The 22,669-nt window shown below is 44.9% G+C and overlaps 4 protein-coding genes across 8 annotated transcripts; 2 read left to right on the top strand and 2 right to left on the bottom strand.

Annotated features, from left to right (window-relative positions):
• Positions 1-3,338: 3,338 nt before the first annotated feature.
• LOC146253267 (immunoglobulin lambda-1 light chain-like) lies at positions 3,339-7,245 on the top strand. 2 transcript variants are annotated; one of them, XM_084678197.1, is made up of 4 exons: positions 3,339-3,453; positions 3,548-3,865; positions 5,987-6,025; positions 6,722-7,245. In XM_084678197.1, the coding sequence occupies exons 1-4, from the start codon at positions 3,414-3,416 to the stop codon at positions 7,045-7,047; spliced, it is 723 nt and encodes a 240-aa protein (XP_084534323.1). In that variant the 5' UTR covers positions 3,339-3,413; the 3' UTR covers positions 7,048-7,245. The 2 variants fall into 2 exon arrangements, with proteins under 2 accessions (XP_084534323.1, XP_084534322.1); XM_084678196.1 differs by lacking the exons at positions 3,339-3,453; positions 3,548-3,865 and adding exons at positions 4,411-4,484; positions 4,579-4,901 and having other exon boundaries at positions 5,971-6,025.
• A 213-nt stretch (positions 7,246-7,458) lies between these two features.
• On the bottom strand, positions 7,459-10,744 carry LOC146253266 (uncharacterized). 4 transcript variants are annotated; one of them, XM_084678192.1, is made up of 5 exons: positions 10,658-10,744; positions 10,311-10,437; positions 10,026-10,128; positions 9,557-9,683; positions 7,459-8,382 (listed from the first exon to the last, which is right to left on the bottom strand). In XM_084678192.1, exons 3-5 carry the CDS (start codon positions 10,117-10,119, stop codon positions 7,854-7,856), a joined length of 750 nt encoding a protein of 249 aa, XP_084534318.1. In that variant the 5' UTR covers positions 10,120-10,128; positions 10,311-10,437; positions 10,658-10,744; the 3' UTR covers positions 7,459-7,853. The 4 variants fall into 4 exon arrangements, with proteins under 4 accessions (XP_084534318.1, XP_084534319.1, XP_084534320.1 ...); XM_084678193.1 differs by having other exon boundaries at positions 10,326-10,437; XM_084678194.1 differs by having other exon boundaries at positions 10,311-10,408.
• Positions 10,745-17,238: 6,494 nt separating this feature from the next.
• tspan10 (tetraspanin 10) lies at positions 17,239-19,126 on the top strand. Its single transcript, XM_084676826.1, has 3 exons — positions 17,239-17,328; positions 17,541-18,160; positions 18,492-19,126. The coding sequence occupies exons 1-3, from the start codon at positions 17,239-17,241 to the stop codon at positions 18,811-18,813; spliced, it is 1,032 nt and encodes a 343-aa protein (XP_084532952.1). The 3' UTR covers positions 18,814-19,126.
• Positions 19,127-19,404: 278 nt separating this feature from the next.
• LOC146253264 (retinal cone rhodopsin-sensitive cGMP 3',5'-cyclic phosphodiesterase subunit gamma-like) lies at positions 19,405-21,558 on the bottom strand. Its single transcript, XM_084677744.1, has 4 exons — positions 21,402-21,558; positions 20,552-20,774; positions 20,346-20,386; positions 19,405-20,232 (listed from the first exon to the last, which is right to left on the bottom strand). Exons 2-4 carry the CDS (start codon positions 20,704-20,706, stop codon positions 20,156-20,158), a joined length of 273 nt encoding a protein of 90 aa, XP_084533870.1. The 5' UTR covers positions 20,707-20,774; positions 21,402-21,558; the 3' UTR covers positions 19,405-20,155.
• Between the last annotated feature and the right edge of the window lie 1,111 nt (positions 21,559-22,669).

The raw sequence follows: 22,669 nt of genomic DNA, 5'->3' as shown, positions 1-22,669 counted from the left end.
ACAGAGACAGAAGACAATGTGAAACAAACGGGGGCAATGATTATGGAACGGGTTGTGGAGAGAGGACGAGCAAGGGGTTGAGAGAGACAGAGAGAGAGAGAGAGAGAGAGAGAGAGAGAGAGAGAGAGAGAGAGAGAGAGAGAGAGCCTCCGATGCAGCAGGGACCAGCCTAAGCCTGGACTCATTTGTATGCTTAGCACACACAGCCGAGCATTCTCCAGCCTATTTACACTTGCGTTCTCCAGTCATTTATTCGGCTCTTATTCAACTCTTTACCAGGGCTGTCCGCACAGAACCCCATCCCCCATCCTTCGCCTGCCTTCCCTCCTGTCATGGTCCACTAGCACCGTAGCATCACCTGGGCTCTCCTCTCCATGCCTTCTCCTCTACACATCCCCTCCTCCCTTCCCTTCCCCTCCCCTCCTCTCCACACCTCCCCTTCTATCCACACCCCCTCCTCTCCACACCCCCTTCTCTCCTCCCATCCCCTCCTATCCACACCCCCTTCTCTCCTCCCCTCCTCGCCATTCCTCTTTCCTGTAGACCCAATGCAGACACAGGCCCCCCTTTGCCTCCCCCCAAAACATTAGCTTGGTACCATGAAAAGAACCCAGGCTAGGGCATGCAACTGCGACAGTGCAGAGACAAGCACACACACACACACACACACACACATGACTGTACATGTACATACAACACATGACATGACATGAAACATGTCTCAAGATAACAAGACCAAGTGTTGCCACGGCAACCTTTCAAGGTAAAGAGGTTGATGATGGGGTCTGAATACAGAGATCGAACCAGCCACCCACCCCCATCTTCAGTGCATGAGGATGAGAAATGCAGAAATAGAAAATAAAACACAAATGCCTAGTGTAATAGTACATGATGATGTACGTGATGATGATTGGAGAAAATATACATTAATCGCTTTCATTAGATGGCCTTGTCACTACTTGCAAAGACTAAGCAGAACGTATTGATATGGTAAATGTAAGCTGTCAACATGTTTCAATACGCAATTCATAAAGTCCGATTTCAATCGACTCTTACCTGTATCAAAGTGGGAACTGAAAGCAAAGCTGGGATTGAAAAACGCTGAAGACATGACAATCATAGGGAAAGCGACGACCATCCTCCTCGTAAGGATATAGATGCAGGATGCAAAAATGGAACAGAATGCTTCACCTTAGGACATCCGCAACACTTGTACTAGAGCGCAGCATTTAGCCCACTTTTGTCACCATTGGAGTGCCAAAAGGAAATTTCTTCTATACGTTCAGTTCAAACAGATCGCGAAACAGATGTTGACTGACATTTCTGTTTGTTTTGCTTCGGAATTCTAAATCGCTAACCTTGAGAAAGCATGTGGACAACAACAGCTTTTCAAACGTTCTTCTTTCTTTAGGGCCGGGTTCTGGAGTTCTGGGTCGTAGGGCGAACACCTTATGTACAAGATCCTGTTATTACATTGTTTTAATTTTTGGTCTCTGCGCCAAGCACTTCCAGTTGGAAATCTTCCAGTTCCATTTGTCTCATTATGAACCTTTGTCCGAGTGCCGTCTTCAGAACAGTGCAGCGATGCAACATGACGAAATACCTAAATTCGGCAATTGCCTACAACTGCGCCATCATCACAATAATTGCGCACTTCTGCAGCGCTTTCGGCGTACAGACACAAGGAACGCGCCATCTTGCTAGGTATCCAGATTGGAATCTCAGTGATTCGGCTCCGGAATCTGGACACAGCGCCATGAAGGGGGAGGGGGACACAGAAAAGAGGGGGACAGTGTGGCTCAGGCTGCATGTCATTATAGGCCTACTGTTAGTACCTCCATTATAGGTACAGAACTGGGAATACAGTTTCCGCTGTAAATTGACAATAAAATGTGTGTTACCCGATGACATGATAAATGACATCCGTGTATGATCACAACATTAGCCCAAAAGAAAGATGGAAAGCATTTGACTGAAAAGCAGGCTCGACAACCATGACATGTTTAACAAAATGTAATAAAAAACTGATTCTTAGTAGGTCAAGTGTCTGATGGAGCTGTGCATGTATTATGCTTGTTAATTTACCTTGTACAATACACAAACTGATGTCAACTACGCAATGTGTACTGTACTGTATGTTTTTGAGTTCTGAGTCTTTTTCACGCTCTCCCTTTCTATTTTCTCTCTCTGCCTTGTCGTTTGCTCTATCCTCCCTCTCTCTATTCCTCCCCTCCTCCTTTCTTCCATCTCCCTGTCTGTCTCCCTGAGTGAGAGAGACACCTGCTGACTACAGAGTATTGTCTTGTGTAGAGTCTTGTCTCCTTCAATGTGAGGAGGCAGAGAGCCAAGACAGAGAAGATGGTTATTCATGTCCCCACAGTAAGAACGCCTCCAGCCAGTTTACTGTTAAATGTTGAGAATCTAGTTGTTTATATTTAGGAGCTCTCAGGGAGCCCCACAGCGTGGCTGTAACCTAGTCTGTAGGTCAGGTATTGTAAAGGACTGCCATCTGCTGGTGGGAAGAGGGACTTCAATATTCTTTCTGACTAGGGCTTACACAGTTTCTTGAAGGGGCTATTGAGTCCATCATGGGGAAAAGTTCATATTTCCATGTTAAACCTTTTGCCACAAATTAGATTATTCTCAAAAAAGATTTAAAAACTATTTAATCAACGGGAACATGTCAAAGACACACGTACAGGTTCTTTACGTTCTCTCATTGCTGACTGCACTGCTTTAAAGCCCCACCAGAGGACAAAGTAGGACTATAGATAATCTTCTACAGAAGTCACAGCTGTTATGCATCTGTTGAATGGGGACGGCCCTGATACAAAACAAAGGTTTCAATATCACTGTCTTTCAGTACCAGAGTTGATCACCATGGAGATTCATTAGAGGAGGGAAGTGGTGTGTTAGTGACCCCCCCTCCCCCAGGACACACCTGCTTCTCTCACTTCTCATTAATAGCTCCATGCAAATGAAGAGCCCTGATCTGCTCTCAGAACTGTGTGTGTGTGTGTGTGTGTGTGTGTGTGTGTGTGTGTGTGTGTGCGTGTGTGTGTGTAGTGGGGAAAGTGTGTCTGCTGAGTATTACTCATCATTTTCATTGCCAGTCTTTTGCGCAGTAGCACAGACGGAATAATAGCGAATAAATGGGGATCTTACAGAGCTGGATATGTTAGCTTAGTGACAGCACCCTGGTCATGGATAACATGACTTGGCTTTGATGGTTATGATGACATCAGTCACCTGACATGATGATCATGACATGATGTAACATGAAGACATGTGACAGCCCACGCCCCCCCCCCCCCCCCTCTGTCCTTATAGGAGCTCCTGCAGCCTCTCCTCTCCTCACACTCCCACCCTGCTCCTCTCTCAGCTGGACAGGAAGGCTCCTTCACACTGACAACATGCTGGGGACTCTCTGCACTCTCATCACTGCTCTGACATGTAAGACAATGCAACCAAACTTGATGTATGTGCCTTGAGCAAGTTTATGTTTGAAATGTGATCAAATTATGATCCTGATCTTTTATTCCAACAGATGTCACTTGTCATGAAGCAGTCACACAGACACCTTCAGTGCTGACAGCAAACAAGATGGAGGCAGCCATTTTCAACTGTGACATTTCTAGAGATGATAGCAACTATGTTATCTGGTATAAACAGGTTCCTGCAGGAATCCCTCAGTTTGTGTTAATGTCTCACCTTATTCTCGGATCACAATATGGCTCTGGTTTCTCCTCTGACCGCTTCACATCCAAAGCCACGTCTGATACAGATTATCAGTTCATCATCAATAATGTGGAGGAGGCAGACTCAGCAGTGTATTACTGTCACACATGGGACAGCTCTGCTAATGAACACGTATCACAGTGATTTACACCATGACAAAAACCTCCACACCAAACACACTCACTTCTGCTTTCTGAGAGTCTGAATAAAGACCAACTGAATGTGAGATGAGGCTGAACCAAAATATCTGTTGTCCTAAAGCAGGACCTGCCTTGATACTTGCAGTACACTTGTTGAATTATTGTAAAACATTAACATTATAAAACTAACAATCTGTGGGTTGATCAGTTGCTTACTTTCCAATATTCCAGCGTTTAAGAATATTAAATTATAGGGGCCATGATTACTTTAGGAGTTTTGACTTGGAGACATTTTCAATTTAACGATTTTGCAAACCTGTAACATGCATCTAAATAAGGTTAGATTAACGTGTAGTGAATGACATCCATATACTCAATCTAAATGTTCTAATATAATGCGTTTGCACATTGCCCTGTGTTTCAGTACCTGATAGGCTGTTATCCCAGACTCCGCCCCTCCTCGCCCCTTGTCTGTCCTTATAGGAGCTCCTGCAGCCTCTCCTCTCCTCACACTCCCACCCTGCTCCTCTCTCAGCTGGACAGGAAGGCTCCTTCACACTGACAACATGCTGGGGACTCTCTGCACTCTCATCACTGCTCTGACATGTAAGACAATGCAACCAAACTTGATGCATGTGCCTTGAGCAAGTTTATGTTTGAAATGTGATCAAATTATGATCCTGATCTTTTATTCCAACAGATGTCACTTGTCATAAAGCAGTCACACAGACACCTTCAGTGCTGACAGCAAACAAGATGGAGGCAGCCATTTTCAACTGTGACATTTCTAGAGATGATAGCAACTATGTTATCTGGTATAAACAGGTTCCTGCAGGAATCCCTCAGTTTGTGTTAATGTCTCACCTTATTCTCGGATCACAATATGGCTCTGGTTTCTCCTCTGACCGCTTCACATCCAAAGCCACGTCTGATACAGATTATCAGTTCATCATCAATAATGTGGAGGAGGCAGACTCAGGAGTGTATTACTGTGAGACATGGGACGACTCTGCTGAAGAAGCAGTATCACAGTGATTTACACCATGACAAAAACCTCCTCACCAAACACACTCACTTCTGCTTTCTGAGAGTCTGAATAAAGACCAACTGAATGTGAGATGAGGCTGAACCAAAATATCTGTTGTCCTAAAGCAGGACCTGCCTTTGGTACTTGCAGTAAACATGTTGGGTTACTGTTGATGTGAATACTGTATAATTTATAAATAACAGGCCACCTAAACATTAGGAGCTCTGACTTGCTGTGGAGATATGTCCTGTGTTATTGCACTTCTGTATTGCTCTGGATTTTCATCCAATTGTTTAATTCCAACAGATGTTATACAGATTGATGTGTTACAGTCTCCTCTCTGTGTTGACAGGTGTTCATGGTGTGATTGTTGTCACCCAGAAGCTCTCTGTCATGATCTTGACGCCAGGACAAGAAGTCTCCATTGACTGTAACATTGATAGATATGATGAAGCATCAGCTACGATGAACTAGTTCCTGATGGAGTTTTCTGTCTATCAACTCCCCAGCTGTAGAATGTTCTACTCCAAATACCTGACAGACATGGACTACCAGCTCACTGAGAAGCATGTTGAAGGACTGTCAGACACATGACAACTCTAGAGTAATGATCCCTGTGATTCTCACCATGACAACAAAACCCTCTAATAGTTAGTTGTGCTTTGGGGATGAGGGTCAGAGAGGACCACCCTACAGTGCAGCAGTCAAGGAGTTCATCCACATCTCAAAGACACACCAGCAATCAAGATGTCCATCAGTCTTACCACTACATATTTGATTAGAAACAAACAGAAGATTGATTTTAAAAACAAGACTTTGGACCGTGGAATACATTTTAGTCAGTGAGTTGTTCAGCTCCAGACCAGTCCAAATGGATTGTACTTAATTCATGGACATCACAAAACACCTGAGATTCAATTAATTAAAATGTTGATGATGACAGTGATATAATGAGATATGACTGTTTGTGGTGCCTGGGAAGAGTACGAGTCTAGCAGACTTTGTTCTGCATCAGCAGACCACTGACGCTGCTGTTGTGAGTGAGGAGGTTTTTGTACGGCCGAGTATACAATCTCAATCACTGTGGTATTCGGACAAGGAACCAAGCTGATCGTGACTGGTGAGTACCCTTTAAAGTGTTTTATAATATGTCAGACAGCAAAGTATAATTTTAAATATGATGTTATATACTGAAGTAATTTAATATTATAACTTAAGAAATATTGTATCTTTTTCTGTAACTGTATTGTCATCATATTAGGCCAATGTGGGCACCTTATGCCTCTGTGGGTCGTTTATTTGACAGTTAATGTATGATAAAAATTTAGCATTACATTTCTTTATACTGATTCCAGCTCTGATAAAAATTGCATATAACAGGTTGCATATAACCTCAGTTTTTTGCATTGTAACAAGACATCAGCCAGGATAACTTAAGTGCAGCTAAATGTTTCATCAAAATTAGCTTTAGGTCAGCTGAAAATTGTATATTTTAAGTGCATCATGTGAAAGTGCAAGACAGTGAAAAATAACCAAACAAATCTCCTCTCTCCTTGTATCGCAACCTGTCACACAAATAACCACTGACATGTTAGAAGACATGTAGCCAGTTTGCACTTACCGAAGCCATAAAGAATTATGTTGTATTAATGTTTTTGCATCTTTTAAAATGTAGTGTCTCCTATTGGAATACCATAAAATGTTCAATGTTTGCATTGTTTGCAAGCATTTATAATGCATCAGTTTTCGTCAGAATTGTCTACATATCAGTTTCCAAAACGTTCATCATTTCTCCCTCTTTCTTCCATTTCCTCAGCCTCAAACCTGCCTCCTCCTGTCTTGACCCTCTTCCCTCCATCCAGCGATGATCTGAAGACCAGCAAGGCCACCCTGGTGTGTCTGGCCAATCAGATGGCCGCGTTCTACGGAGATGTCAGCTGGACGGCCAATGGGAGTCCAGTGACGAGTGGGATCCTAACAGGCACGGCCTCTAAGCAAGTTGACGGCAAGTTCTCCATGAGCAGCTATCTGACCATCGAGCCGTCTGACTGGGACAAGGACCATGTCTACTCATGTCAGGTCTCTGTGGGCTCCAAGTCTTCACAGAAGGCAATCAAGAAGTCTGAATGCAGCGCTGAATAGAGTCATATCAGTCAGAATCATTCATTGCTTTTAATGCTTACGCTGTCTATGTGTTTTATGCTTGCTGTCATGTTATGATGAAAATGCTTTTACGATCTCACCAGAAGGTTATGGGTAAAAACTGGATCAAAGGAACATTTTACTGTGAGCTGTTGTGTGTGGAAAGACTGAATAAAAAGCATAGTGATTCAAACAAAAGTTGGTCTCTGTGCATGCTTGGACAAGTGGATGTGTTACCCCTGACTGAGCAACCAAAGATCCCAGGAGCTAAATGTAGATCTGAAACTCCTGAAAGCAGTTAACCATAGAGATGCAAATGAGCCAACAGCCCTCTTCTACAGATGTGGCATTCATCAAAATGGTTTCAAACAGGACATTTGTTCATGAAAAAGAATTACAATCTAATCAACGTTTCATATATACAATCATTTATAAAGTTAAACTGTCCCTTTGTATCACAAAACTGTGACCACATGTTTTTACACACACTGTAGTTTAGTTTAGCAGGCAGATACATGGGAATATGCTGCTCCCTTGTGGCTGATATGCATCACAGCAGGTCAAAAAAAGACAGACTTGCAGATTTCATGATAAAACTAAAGGACGCATGTTAACTGATGACACTAAATCCTGTCCTAAGCATGTCCACAGTTATTACAATTTTTCAGGATAAAGGTCCTTGTACGCATGGTCCATGAGCTAGTTCATATCGTAGGAGTAACTTGTTTACATCATGACACACTGGTTCTTATTCTCATCCGTTACTGTATTAATACAACAGCACTTGGCATCTGTAAGAGACTGGCTCACACATCCTGGGACCCCGGTCTGGGTCCCCTCCTTCGTCTTGTACCTATGGGCCTCAACGCTGTGGAATTGGTCCTGACTGGGGCTCTCATCTGGGCCCCCAGTGGTGCCCTCATCTGGGCCCCCAGTGGTGCCCTCATCTGGGCCCCCAGCGGTGCCCTCATCTGGGCCCCCAGCGGTGCCCTCATCTGGGCCCCCAGCGGTGCCCTCATCTGGGCCCCCAGCGGTGCCCTCATCTGGGCCCCCAGTGGTGCCCTCATCTGGCCCCCCAGCGGTGCCCTCATCTGGCCCCCCAGCGGTGCCCTCATCTGGGCCCCCAGGGGTGCCCTCATGGGCAGCCTGACGGGAAGCCTCTGTACGGGGCGATGAGGGGCGGTCCACACAGGGGGAGGGGGCAGTTTGCCAGCCTGCAGGTCATCCACGAACACCTCCACCCTGTCAAACTTGGAGGTGAGTCTCCCCAGCTCTTCCTTCAGAGCGTTGAACTGCTTGTAGAGGTCCCCCATAGCCTCAGACAGGGGCTGGATCCTGACCCGGGCACATACAGCAGCGCGGCACACAAACAACAAAGGCAAGACAGGGAGTTCAGTCAAGACACTCACGTATTAGAATTTACCATTTATTGATATCATGATATGGACATAGAGGTTTGACTTTGGCGGAGTGGATGATCTAAGGGAAGCACTCCCTGCCTCCTCAAAGCGACACATACATACATGACATATGAGGCAGGGAGCCATAGAGATATAATCCCCCTGATGGATAGAACATACAGACAGCAAGGGGGAGAAGGGGATCTTGGAGGGCGGCAGCAGCACTGATCAAACAGCAACCGGGGTGAGTGTGTGCGTATCCGCGCGTCTTTTAATGCCACCTTATCGGACGTGGCCCAGTGGGTTTGCGCTGCTGACACGGGTGTAGTAACGGGCGGGTGACGCACGCCGCCCGATTGCCATGCCTGAACTAGCTCAGCTTATTTCTGCTGCTGTCTCATCATTCAGGAGGAACACGACTGTGTGAGCCCATGGACTCCTTACACTATTGACACTGCGGCCCACTGACGTTACACATGTCAGAATAACCCCAGATTGTAGAATGTGCGATCCAAAAGTTTCACTTACAGTGAAGTCACACAAATATTGGATGCTGCCATGATACCCAGAAAACATCAGGACAGCAGGCTAACTGTGGACACTTCAGTATCCATGAAAGGGATCTATTTAACAGGTTTCAACTCAAGCTGACATTGAGCCTGCAGTCCATCTGGGCCTGCTGCTGGAGAGGCCACATAACGTCCACGGCCACGTTACATGGTTACCACCGTGTTTGTGATGGCTGTAAAGCTCTAAGGCCAGTTCCTCCAGGAGTCAGCCAAGGAGAGCTAGTCCTCGGGTCAAGAACTCTCCTATCACCAGGATCGCAGGCCTCTCTTCTGGAGGCTGCTCTCTCTTTCCATCATGAGATCATTACACCCACAACCGCAGGACATTATGGCATCCATTATTATTATTAATGACCATTGACTGGCCAGACGTTAAACAAGAAGCAAAATGTTTTCTTCAAACGTTCTTAATAGCACCAATACAGAAAGTGATGTCATGCTAGAAAAAAATATGCTGGATTTTTGAAATAGAAATGCAGTGAAATGACTGCAATCTTCAAACTTTGTCTCTTTCTCTCTCTCTCTCCCTTACTCGCCTACCTGGAATATTCTGGTAGGACCGAAGTGTGGTCGTTGACAAGTAGGTCCTTCACCTGGGTCATGATGGCATACTTCCAGTTGTCGAGGACTTGGGTCAGGTTGGAGCAGGTGTTGCATTGTGTTTTTCCTGGGGATGCATGGACACTCATGGGTAAACAGATATTATAATGTCTGTTGGTCTGTCTACCAGTAAGTCTGTATGGAGTGGTCATGTGGATAGTCATGAACCGATCATTAAAAAATAATCTGATACAATTAAGTTTACTACAATTCAGTATCATGCAAATCCATGCACATTTGGGTGTTATGGTTACTACATCAATGTTAATATTAAAAATGAGACATTAAACATTGATTGTCAGCATTCAACAAATTCTGATTCTGATTCCTATCTCACAAGGTGAGCGTACCTGGATGACCATGGAACAGAACATGCAGGTATGCACGGTTAGTGTCAAACCTCCCTCACCTTTATCCCCGAGAGACGTCTCCTGCCCCCCCTTCTGACCTCCACACAAGGAGACCACCACAGAAAGCAGAGCCAAAACCCTCCTCATCCTCATCTTCCTCACCTGGAGTAGAGACAGACTACATGAAGCTTTTTACATCCAAACTAACACCAGGAAGATTCAAATGGGACCTGAACACCCTGAGGATTCATATATCATCACATTACATCATATAATACGTTTTTGGTAATAATTGGCATTTACGATACGTCACTGCGAATATAGCACAGATAAAATATACTTACGTAATATTTACTTACGCAAGTCCAGAAAACAGACTCCTGGAATTTGATCAAGATTTTTTTTCTTCTTTTCACTGCTGTCAAATCACTGGCAACCGGCTCTTTTAGTGTAGACAAAGAAACCACATCCCTTGATGGATTGTCAATTGTTCTGGGTTATTTCTTCATAAGATTATATTCAAATTAAAGCATAAACTGGAGAATAAACTGTGTGGAAAAAGCCAATTCCAACATAATAACAAAACAGCCGTCCCTTCAGTAATAAAACATGACCTCGGTGGCAAACCTGAATGACCTGAAAATTTGACCTTGGTCTAATGCTACCATCAGTAAGTAGGAAGCTACTGTACCTGTCTGTGAGGCAGTTTGTAAGTTATTCTTCCTCTAAGCAGCACCAGAGTCAGTCTGTAGTAATCCAACAACACCGAGACTGAGAACATGACCTGGGGAGCTCTCTTTTAACTGGCTCTCCTCGAATCCATAGACCTGCCCCCACCTTCCCCCGCCCCCTTCCATACCGAGTGTCCTCACGCACTCTCTCTCACTCTCTGCATGCACACTCGTACACACATGCACATGGAGAATTACATTTCGATGTGGAACAACAAAAGTTCTCGTGACATCACACACACTCACACTCACTGGTGGTCTCCTGGCTGTCTCCTCTCCTCTGCGTCAACGCCGTCCACCGCCACAGCACATGAAGCCCTTGCCTATCCTGTACAATGACGGATGCTCAGGGGAACTCCAGCACTTAATCCCTTATCCATCCTCCACATGTGTGCTGCATCCCCAGACTGCACCAGCCCGTGCTCCCCCCGGGCCAGAGCAGGCAGGGCGCGCCAGGGCCCGGATCCAGTGGAGGTGTTTGATGTAGCAGTAGCACTGCTCCATCGTAGCATTCCTGCTGCCTGCTGGAACCATCTGCTCCACATCTGGGCTTTGAGGGGCCTGGCCAACAGTGGTCCCTCCAAGTGTCAGGGACGATCAACACAGTGATCCCGAACCTACGACCGGGACACCACACAAGCACCGGGGCCTCGTTAACGGAGGACTGGAACACTGTTCAGACAGGGGGGGTGGGGGGGGAGAAGAAGTTGCGTCATGGCGTGAATTAAAATCGTGTGATGGAGAAATGAAAGAAGATGAGTTTAGTGAAACACTGTGCTCAGCCGTCCTTGTTTTTACCCTGGTCATATTCTACTGCTTTGAATCACAACAAACATGGCGATGGGGTACATTACATATACATTTAGTCATTTAGCAGACGCTCTTATCCAGAGCGACTTACAGTGAGTACAGGGACATTCCCCCCCAAGGCAAGTGGGGCGAAGTTCCTTGCCCAAGGACACAACGTCATTGGGCACGGCCAGGAATCGAACCAGCAACCTTCTGATTACGAGACTGTTTCCCTAACCCCTCAGCCACCTGACTCCCATTGCCATCGTGTTGGAGGTTTGCACATATACACCATGGCATCTCAGTAAGGCGAAAACACACGTGTTGTTTATTACAAATGGCACGCCACGTGATCCTTCTGGCGGCCGCACGGTGCATGACTGCTCGTGAAATGGCCAGAGCCCTCTCTGTATTCTAAGGGTTACAGCTTCAGAATAACAAGGATTCGTTCCCTCCGTGAGGCCAGCTCCCGGCCTGAGCCAGTTGGGTCTGTGGAAGGGGGGGGGGGGGGGGGTGGATGAGCCTCCCAGCGCAGAGCTACGTTATATCAGAGTGATGAGAAGAGCGAAAGTGCTCCCGAGAGACTGTGTAAACCTCCCCACAGCCCTGACCCCAGCCTGTTGTGGTCTGACCGTCGATGAGGAGAGTTTAGGGGGAATGTGTGAAAGCCTCATGGCCATGCTCACTTTAGGCTCCAGGAAGGCTTTGTTTCAAATTTGGGGAATCCCACCCATGGGTGTTGAAATACAAAACAGAGTTTTGTATGATTGTGACATGAAAGCTACTGTTTTGCGTTGTATAAATTTAGATTTCATTCTTTATTATGAAAATAATTATTCAGATGCTATCTTATGACTGTTGGTTCTCAGGATAGAACAGGCCGACCATTTATTATTTGGCATTGAACAGGAATGAAAACGTCCAAACTGAGGATTTAGAAGTTATTGTGTAGAAATAGCAGACACACAGGTTCATATGCCAGCTCCTGTCATTTGAGAAGAGTAATTTCTCCTTGTTACAAGCATTCACATGATATCATTGCACAACTGTATCGTCTTGACATCATTACACAAAAAGCTTGTTTTGGACAAAGCGTCTTGTTCAGCCTAAAATAAGTTAAGTAATACTGACATTGGTAATGTAAACCAACACTTTTTGTATATTCATTGACATTTTTATTTTTAAGACTGCGTATCTGATTTGGCAGAATTCCTTGACATCTATAAATTGTCTCCACTCCGCTCTGTAAATACTGTTACAATCAATAACCAATGTGAGTATTTAAGCTTGTGTGAGCAGGACAACATCTGTTCACTCTCTACTAAGTACAAGATAACTGCAGTGTAAAGAAAGTGTTGAAACAGAAGGTATGGAAAATATGACACCATCGTCCCCATAGCAGAATAACAACTGTGAAATGTAGAGGAGCTGGGAGGATTAAACACTAATCTCTCCCATGTCAAACAGACTTTTGCATACTTTCCTTTGTGTTCTCTTGTGTATCCCTGATCGGGGATTCAATGTATGGTTCCTCGATAAAAGAAAGTGTGAGTACAGTACTATGGTTAGCTTCCAGGGTTCCGGATGAGTCCAAGATCCCTGCTGAAAAGCCAGGTGGGTGAGCTCTAAATGACGTAGCTCATGCAGACAACATAAATAGCACAATATCTCCCAAAGAAACGTTGCTACAGTGGATAAATCGGTTGCTATAATAAATAGTTTCAAATGACATTTGATTCTTGACTGTATGGGGTGTAAAAGTCTAGATGTAGTTAGACACTAATATACATCCTGGGAGTCCACCTGAATCTAATCTAGCATTGGAATACCACGGGAAAGATTTACATACCGGGTGACAGAGAGATGTGGAAAAAAGAGGGATGGGGATCCGGGAATCTATTTTGTCAGCAACCACATACATCTGTGCATAGAGTAAATTAAAAATAAATACAAAGAGAGAGAGAGATAAAGAGAGCGAGAGAGAGAGACAGAGAGACATAGAGAGAGAGAGAGAGAGAGAGAGAGAGAGAGAGAGAGAGACAGAGAGAGAGAGAGAGAGAGAGAGAGAGAGAGAGAGAGAGAGAGAGACAGAGAGACATAGAGAGAGAGAGAGAGAGAGAGAGAGAGAGAGAGAGAGAGAGAGAGAGAGAGAGAGAGAGAGAGAGAGAGAGAGAGAGAGAGTCACCGTGGTAATCAACCTCAAACTGTAATGTTTGCAGCGGAGGCATTTGGCTGAAAACCTAAAGAGTCACGTCACCCTCCAGGACAAACCAACCCAGATGACCTGTTCATTGATACAGAACACGTCACTCGTCTGTCTGCTTTAATCGAACAGTTTCAATGTGAGGAAACATACACTGGCCAAGGCAACCAGTCGATGTCATTGCATTCTTCATAGTTCCATAAGCACATGTGAGAATCAGCTCTGGTCCACCGTAGTCTCAATCATAGGCCCTCCTATTAGCAGTATGAGGTCATCCTGCACAGGGAAGGAATGAGAGCCAGCCTTACTCGCTCTCACTGGCGCAAAGTGACAAATATTTGCCTTTTTCCTATCTGACATCTCAGCCATTTAGCAGTCACTTTGATCCAAAACAATGTGCCTGAGAAGTATAACAGGATATCAAGGATAAGAATTGTATGGATACAGCATGGAATCGCCCACATCTCAGTCTCTCATAACTCTGTCTTTGTCATTCTCTCCTTCTCCTTCAATTCTTGTCTTTCTCTCCATCTCCCTCTCCCTGGCTTCCATTCCATCTTCCTCCACCTCTTCCTTTCCCTTTCTCTCTCTCTGTTTTTCACCTTACTGTCTCGCACACTGCTGGTTGTTGACATACTGCAAAACCTCTGCTGGATGATGGTTATATCAGACCTGTGAAAAGAGGTTTCATATGGAAAGTATTCCCCTCAGCCAGCACCTCTAGCCTGTCTGATGCCATCAAACAGGCTAATCCAATACATTATGGAACTAACCTTAAACTAAACTTATTATTTCCAATCAAATTTTCTGTCTGGGATCAGTCATCCCAATCAGAGATGACACCAACTGCCTCCATGTTGGACTGCATTAATGTTGTGCAGCATTTTCTCTCCCCGAAAACTGATAAAAACTAATTTTGTGTTTTTATGTCCAAGAAGCAGCCATGGCCTTTTTGTGTGTTTGGGTCCATGCGATGGAAACAGGAAACAAGCGTTCTTCACATGGAGAGGTGGAGTAGAAATACTGTACGATAAGAAAGTCTGCTGGATGGAGTGTTCCCAGGCCTTGAACCCCCGCACATGAAGGCCCCTCATCCTCCTCGCGCTGTTCCAGAACGGAAGACAGGTGGAATAATGACCAACAGATTGATGCTCACCACTTGCAGTCCTCCATCTGTCTCCGTGACTCTTTTCACCTTTCAATAAGAGAAGCATAGGAACTGATGTGTGCCTCGGAGAATGTGATATCAGTAGTGAAGCCAGTGTGGAGCAAGTCATAAAAAAAAATTAACAAGCTTGGAAGGCTCTCTCACAGCGCTCCACTCGTAAAGGTTTCGTGGTTTATGTACCCGTCTGCAGAGTTGGCTGTTGTGGACGGCTAGCTGTAGTTAGAGGTGATAAGCTGTTCACTGTTTCTATGAGACAGCGGCACCAAACACATCGGTCACACGGTATGTGCTGCCTGCAGACATTTGGTGGTGTCACAGACTACTGTTTGACCATGAGGAATGTAATGAGATCACTTTACAGGAATTATGCAAAAACGTTCAGTATAGTGTTTAGTTGAGTGGGTACACGTCCTGTATATGCACACATGTAAACAATGAGGAATCTCTTCAGTTGAGTCTTCAATGAAATATCAACATGTGGATTAAGATTTGGCTGCTCCCCTCCAGGACTTCTCCTGCAGGGATTGAAGTGGAAAAACACGTTCCTATTTTCTATGGAAATTAGTTGTAATTCTAACTTTGGATGACGTTTTTGGAGTCAGTTGAGCAGCTTCTTCTCACCAACGACACTCTCATTTGGAGAGTAAAGTCTTCTGTTTGGGCTCCAGGAGACTGGCACTGACAGGTGAGGTATGTGGTTGGCTGTAGACAGTCAAATCATGTCCGAGGTTCTGGAAAGTCTGCATAAGCGATTGTTGGGATACCCATTGTGCTGAACTACTACCCTGGAGAATCTTTAAGGAAGGCCAAGTAAAACAGAGGACTGCCTGGGCCCCCTAAACCAGCAGGTGCACCTGGTCCGCCATCTACTGACAAGGCCAAGCCGTCAAGCAGGCCTGAGCCAAGCCAGTGATCCCAAGATGGATGACACGTCAGCGTGAGTTAATAGCTGGCAAAATCTGTTTTAAGTTTCATGCGAATGTAACTCACAGTATTCTAAGAAAGCGTCAGGCTCTATGATGAACACCATAATGGTCTAGATCTGAAAATTGAAAAGCACGTCATGTTTTAAAGTATCACTAAAGTCATTTGAGTGATGTAATAATGATTGCTGTTGTATTTTTACGGACCATTCTCCTCAAAGAAGGACAAGAAACTCGCTTTCATTGTTGTTTCCTGAATTGTCACTTTGACACTGCAAATTCTAAATTCATTTGCATATACATGCCAATACACCCTCAGAATTGGCTGAACTCAATTGTTAAAAATCACAGCAGGCTGGCAGGCCTAAAGTCCCTCTGCTGGAGAAGGATAGGATTGCAGCCAAGCCATGCAGCTGGTAGCCAAGCTATGAACATGAAAAGTAATAACAACTTTATTGTTAAATGTCTATCATTGAAATAATTTAGAGAGTCAATGTTTGTCTTTTAAAGGGTGGAGGTAAGTCAAGCACTTACCCTCGCCAGAGTATGGCCGCTTGGAGGAGATATCTGCTGGGCGTGCTTTCAGAAGCTTCTGAGTTTTATGATTTTTGGATGACACTGCAAAAGAACAGGTGCTAAACATTAACCATTTCACCCAGCCTGGCCCAGAGCTCATATGCATACAGCAGACTCACTGAATGGATTGAGTTTAGATTTGCCAAGTTGTTTTTATTTTTATGAATACAAAGACAGTAAAAATAAACTACAATGAACCTATGCAGTCTTAAAATCAAATACAAAAAAAAAGTTTTATGTTCAAATGTTGTATCAATGTCTTCATTGCTTTTTTGACACTTTTTTATTTAATTGAATTGTGTTCTATTAACACCTTTTTAACATCACATGCAGGACATCATTTCTTCCACTGTTTTGCATGACGTCGTCTCACTGCTTGATCATCACATGGTTGTTGATCTGAGGAGGTTCTGTTCTTCTTGCGTCTCTTCCTCCTCAGTCATTCAGTCAGCCATGCTCTGATCACTCCATAATCCCAGCACTGTGACTCTCACATGATGCTGGAATCCCAAGACAAGTAGCCCTGAGCCGTTCCCTGCATAGTTGCCCTGATCTCCCCCCCCTCCCCACCTCTCTCTTACACTCTCACTCTCTCTCTCTGTCTGTCTGTCTGTCTGTCTCTCTCTCTCTCTCTCTCTCTCTCTCTCTCTCTCTCTCTCTCTCTCTCTCTCTCTCTCTCTCTCTGTCTGTCTTTCTCTCTCTCTCTCTCGCTCTCTCTCTCTCTCTCTCTCTCTCTCTCTCTCTGTCTCGCTCTTACACTCTCACTCATTCGCACACACTCCCACACTCGCCCCTACTGTTCTCTTTCGTGTTACTTTCCTACTCCTGTGGCTGGAGCCTTCTGAGCAGCTGAGAGGACAGTCTTTCCCGGCACTGGGGAAGATGAGGAGGTTCCAGTTGATGAGAAGTTTTCCTTTCCCCTGGTTCAGGAGAGAAACCACTCCGAATGAGACCAGCCCACTAATACCAAAGGTACAGTGACCGATAGGTAGTTGACTTCCAAATCTACAGAATATGTCAGTGACAGTTTGTCAAGAAAGGTTTAGTTTGTTTCTACATTAGTGTGAGTAAATTTGTATGTGGCTTGAGTTAAAAACATTTCACACGTTAAGAATTACAGTTAACATATCCGTTTGTGTCAAAGCGGAGTTTTTTCAGTACTGACTCCATTTTCTCATCCGAAGGCAGATTCCGATAAAGAGGGAGCTGAAGCAGCGGTGCATGCTGGGACTGAGGGCAGTTTGGATCAGGAGGCTTCACAGCAGATCTCTGATGGTCACAAGCAGGCCACAGAGGCCTCCGGGGGAACCAGGGTAGTCCGGCCGCGTCGCCACTACTCCAGCACGGACTACATCCTCAAATACCTCCTCTTCATCAGCAACCTGCTGTTCACCGTGCTGGGCCTGGTGGTCCTGGTCCTCGGGCTCTGGGGCCTCGTCAACAAAGAGTCCCTCGCCCAGGAGAAGATCGGCAGCATAGGCACCGACCCGATGCTGCTGTTTGTGACTGTGGGGTTTGTGCTCTCCGTCCTCTGCCTCTCAGGCTGTGTGGGGGCCCTGAGGGAGAACTGCTGCCTGCTCAGGGTCTTTTCTGCCGGTGTGCTGGTGTTGGTCACAGCCCAGGTCCTGGTGGCCATCATGGCCTACAGCCTGCAGGAGCAGATCGGGGGCTTCCTGCGCACTGGGATGCTCTCAGCCATGGCCCGCTACCAGGATGACCTGGACCTGAGGTTCATCACGGATGAGATCCAGATTGGCCTGCAGTGCTGTGGGGCTGACAACTACCGTGACTGGGAGATCAACATGTGAGTAGGCTGGTCGAGGACTATTGTCCGACAGAGCACAAATGGCCCAGTTTTTAACAGTATGCACTGCAGTATGTGCTGGCTAATCACATATGGCACAGCATGTTACATAACTCTGTTTTGCAACTCATTTTTTTGCAGTTTCAACGTTTTATAAGACCGTATAAGACCACCTATTCATACTTTTGGAATAGTATGCCTTAGTAAAAAAATATGTATGTCAAGTTTTTTCTTGAATGTCGTCATTTTCTATCATCAAGATTCAAAATTGTTTATATATTGCTTACACGGCCCAGAGTAACCTAAAAACAATGGAACACATTCTGTCCAGGTACTACAATTGCTCCTCCCCAGGTGTGCTGGCCTGTGGGGTTCCTGCCACCTGCTGCGTGGACCCCCTGGAGAACGGCACGGTGTGGAACTCCCAGTGTGGCGTGGGGGCCCAGCAGCTGGGAGAGTTCTCTGCCCAGAGCGTCATCTTCCTAGGGGGCTGCCTGGGGGGCATCTCCCGCTGGGTGGAGCAGCACACAGGGGTGATCGGGGTGGTGGCCACCGTCATCCTGGGCGTCCAGATCCTGACTCTTTTAATCACAACACGCCTGCTGGACAGCATCCACTGGAGCAAGGCTAGGGCAGAGCAGCTGAAAGTCTGACGGGCTGCTTCACAACATTAGACTCATGTTGCCGTCAATGAGGCCTGCTTCTACCCGTGGATAGTTGGTCTCTACATTCGAACCCCTTCACGTGGCATGCGGGAGTAATCGGTCAATGGACATTGATGGGAGCTGCGTTGGAATATCTATGTGTCGTTGCACGGAATCAGATGTGCTGAATTTAGAAGAATATCTAATGTTATTTATGCTTGGATAGTGTTGTTTTGTGACTCACATCTGGTGCTACGGTCTGACATCATCCATTTGGAATGACCTACAATATGTCTAAGTGTGATTTTGTTTGTTCATAAAACGACTGGAATCAACTGCCTCGAACATTCAATTTGTTCGATTTTTCCTTGGTTTGTTTCATTGATTAGATTGCAAGTGGAAAGCATATCAGTGTGTGAAAAGTATATTTTTTACATACCAGTTCTGTGTACTTACTACGTTTTTTAAATATTTTTTTTGCAACCAAAAGCAATATGATGAATCAACACAAAACAAGACTAAGGTGTACTTACGGTAAAAAATTATTCTCAAGCTTTATTCTGAGTATGTTCAAACCAATCCAATGCAGTTGATTATGTACAAAATTCCCTACAAAGTTCCCACAATTAGTACTTTAAGGCCAGTAACATGAGCCAAGCTCATCAGCACCCAGAGCTGCTCTCAGTTACAGTTCCACATACTCCTCCACTAAACATACACTCAGCACTTAAATCTGGAAATGGTGTATCAAAATGGCAGCTTGAGAATGAGTAGGAAACTATAACTACAGTATAAAAGAGTACAGGAATAGAACAGTATGCATTGGTATAGAAGATGAGAAAATAGGAGACATTACAGTAGTATTCCGAACAAGGTGGTTCAAGCAGGTATAAGGGCTACATAGTGGCTCACTGAGCAGGAAGGAAAGAGGAACTGTTGGAAGTTGGGAAAGACGAAAGGGTTCTCCCTGAGCAGGTAACATGTCTGTTGTTCACTTTACATGACAAAGTGAGGAAATTAACTACAAAATTAGAAAAAGTTGAACAGCTAGATTGTCATTCGGATCCTGCAGAAGGTGACGAGGGAGTGAGAGGGAGAATGTTAAAGAGTAAAATATGATTGGCTAGTTTGTTACTGAAACAGTATGACTTGGCAGAGAGAAATTCAAATTAGAAAACCTCAAATGATACTACACGAGAGGAGAATGTCAACCTCGATATCTTCAAATTCAGTCAAAACAATGACCAAGAGGAGTACATTGGTTTTGAGTGTGTTGACTTTTGACAGACTTCAATAAATAGAACCACTTGCCAGAAACAGGAATTCTGAAGTTGATGCCATGGCTATAAGCTTAGATGATGCCATACTGAGCTAATTCATGAAGTTCCAGATGACTGTAGGCCTCCCAGGGGCAGATGACCGTGATGTCTGTTGAAGGGAATAGGAAGAAGGAATCACGCACCAATTATCAATGCATTTTTGAATCTATTAGTTAAGGATATTGGTGACGTCCCTGGAAGAAAAAAAATATATATATTTACCAGTGCCAAGACCCTCCATGCCAGGAATATCATCTCCAAATCTGTGAATAACAAACAGAACAAACTTTGAGCATCATGGGGAAAAAAACTGTCAGTAATAGCATTTGCAATTTTCCTCAGAAGTTGACAGTTTAACCACCACATTGAATTAGCCACAATGCCTCCAGTGAACCACAGTCTGGACTGTAGACAAATGAGGTTCTCACCCAATGACACCCCGCTTGGGGGGCTTGCTTTTAAACTGGCGGGTGTTCCTTTGCTTGAATTTAGGGGGTCCCTTGCGAGGAGAGCCAGGGGCAGTAGCCCTGGTTGCTGTCTTGTTTCCAGACTTCACATCAGGTTGGGCTACCTCCAGATTCATCCTTCTGTTTTACTGGAAGGTGGTCTGCTGAGAATGCTGAGACGTATTTGTCTGCGGGTTTGGTCACTCTGATGAAACAAAGAACAGAAGATTTGTAATTCATGTGTTAGATAAACAAGCGTATTATATCATACAGACAGACATGACTCATTGTCACAAATGTTCATCCCTTGTCTAATTTCTACCATTCAAACTGTCCCATCAAATGACATGCACCTGAAACAATGATCTCAGATGAATCGCCCCACTGAGATATATATTCTCCCCCTGTCACTAAGGAGGCATCATAATCCCTTGTTCAAATAAATGAATAGCCTTCCACACTGCTAGGAAGCCACAGAGCACCCTTGATAATCTGATTAATGCCAGGACATGCTGAAGTTGCAGAAAGATAACACCTCATCGCCTCTGGCCAATCACATCCAACAGTAAAAAAAAAAAAAGTGATTCTGAAAAAAATGAAAACTGAGACCATTTAATGGATTGATTGATTGATTGAGATTTGACCAATCATGTGACCTAACATCCTCCCTGCTGAGTTACTTTGTGTGTTCTCTTGAAACAATACAAAAGCAATGTAAAGGCATGTCATCTCATCATCTCATAACTTTTCTAAAATGTTCAATGGTCAACAACAACCCAAGTAATTGCATCCCATCCCTGTCCTCATCTTGGCCTCGGTGCTCAGTACTTACCAGCTGTGGTAGCTCTCAGTTGAGACTGTCACAACCAGGTTTGCCTTCGAAATGAATAGGGCGTCCAGGGGGCCTCTTATACTCCCGAAACGTCAAAGGGATTATGACAGGGCCTGAAAATGTGCTGCCAGGGCGTTACCAGTAAAGCGCACCGGCCGTGTGACCCCCTCTGTCGTGGGAGGAGATCTGAAGAGAGAGAGCCGAGCGAGAGGCGTAGGTGGGTATAAGCTCTTTTAGAGAGAGATGATCCTCCTCTTTTATGTCAGAGGCCCAACATTATGCAATGTCCCTCGTTTCTGGTCCGACCGCATCCTTCTCCACAACGACAACAGAATGAATCGAAAGACAACAAATCAAAATAGGGCAAGAACACAATTGTAAACAATGTATATTGCAATAGCAGAGATTCATCTATCTATAGTTGCCTCAGAGGCCAGGACAGCTTCTGCACTACACAAGGTTTGTCCGGTGTTATTTCTGGAAAAACTGAGGGAAAACATCCCAGAATTACCATTCTTCTCCCATCAGGTGTAGAAAAATGATTGAATCCTTTCCCCACACTGGACCCCGATCCTGGGAGAACACAGTCATGCATATATTTCTGCTCTGGGGAACACCACCGTTCTGTGGGGATGTAATGTGGGAAACACTAAACCTTATTCTCTTCTCATCAGCAGTCTCGCAGATTGAGTACATTACGCATATGTAGTAATCCCCTTCTACAGTACCTGCACCTTTTATCTCATGGATTACAGATCCCCTCTGTAATCTGAGACATACAATAGTCAGGGGCACACACTGTAAGACACACAAACACACAGGCAGAAAACAAACATGCTAACACAAAGTTATTTCTTTCAACCTGTTGCAGAAATGGTTATGAGCCGAGGATAACCATTTCTGCAACATCTACAGAGTTGCAGAAGTGTGCTAATAAAATGCAATGAATCTAGCATGAGTTCCAGGGTTTCCACTATGAAGCCATTATGAAGATACAGGGACACCAGACCAGACCCATGGGCATACAGGTGCCATAACACGTGTGCCAGTACTCAGTCCACTGGCTCTATCATGATCCCCACGCCTCACTGACATGTGAGAGCAGGGAAACTGAGCCCTGCTCATCTCTCCACTGCCCTAACACTACCACATCAGCATCAGCTCCTGCAACGCCTTTGCAATGTTGCTGATAAAGCACACAGTAGGCTACACTCAAGGGCTAAACTATATCTGACTAAAACACCCCGCCCCCCCCCCCCAAAAAAAAA

Source organism: Hypomesus nipponensis, chromosome 17, assembly GCF_054491055.1.
Source record: "Hypomesus nipponensis isolate SF chromosome 17, ASM5449105v1, whole genome shotgun sequence".
Taxonomy (NCBI): Eukaryota; Metazoa; Chordata; class Actinopteri; order Osmeriformes; family Osmeridae; genus Hypomesus; species Hypomesus nipponensis.
The sequence above is the reverse complement of the archived record's forward strand: the minus strand, read 5'-3'. Positions and strand labels throughout refer to the sequence as shown.

Excerpts from the sequence above, each read along its gene's own strand:
- LOC146253267 (XM_084678196.1), top strand. The coding sequence starts at position 4,445 with ATGCTGGGGACTCTCTGCACTCTCATCACTGCTCTGACAT. Across the intron at positions 4,485-4,578 it reads TCTCATCACTGCTCTGACAT|ATGTCACTTGTCATAAAGCA; the intron begins GTAAGACAATGC and ends TTATTCCAACAG. Across the intron at positions 6,026-6,721 it reads AACCAAGCTGATCGTGACTG|CCTCAAACCTGCCTCCTCCT; the intron begins GTGAGTACCCTT and ends CCATTTCCTCAG.
- LOC146253266 (XM_084678192.1), bottom strand. The coding sequence starts at position 10,119 with ATGAGGATGAGGAGGGTTTTGGCTCTGCTTTCTGTGGTGGTCTCCTTG. Across the intron at positions 9,684-10,025 it reads GACGTCTCTCGGGGATAAAG|GAAAAACACAATGCAACACC; the intron begins GTGAGGGAGGTT and ends ATGCATCCCCAG. Across the intron at positions 8,383-9,556 it reads GTCCTACCAGAATATTCCAG|GATCCAGCCCCTGTCTGAGG; the intron begins GTAGGCGAGTAA and ends TGCCCGGGTCAG.
- tspan10 (XM_084676826.1), top strand. The coding sequence starts at position 17,239 with ATGAGGAGGTTCCAGTTGATGAGAAGTTTTCCTTTCCCCTGGTTCAGG. Across the intron at positions 17,329-17,540 it reads CCAGCCCACTAATACCAAAG|GCAGATTCCGATAAAGAGGG; the intron begins GTACAGTGACCG and ends TCTCATCCGAAG. Across the intron at positions 18,161-18,491 it reads CGTGACTGGGAGATCAACAT|GTACTACAATTGCTCCTCCC; the intron begins GTGAGTAGGCTG and ends CATTCTGTCCAG.
- LOC146253264 (XM_084677744.1), bottom strand. The coding sequence starts at position 20,706 with ATGAATCTGGAGGTAGCCCAACCTGATGTGAAGTCTGGAAACAAGACA. Across the intron at positions 20,387-20,551 it reads CCCAAGCGGGGTGTCATTGG|ATTTGGAGATGATATTCCTG; the intron begins GTGAGAACCTCA and ends TGTTATTCACAG. Across the intron at positions 20,233-20,345 it reads CATGGAGGGTCTTGGCACTG|ACATCACGGTCATCTGCCCC; the intron begins GTAAATATATAT and ends TCCCTTCAACAG.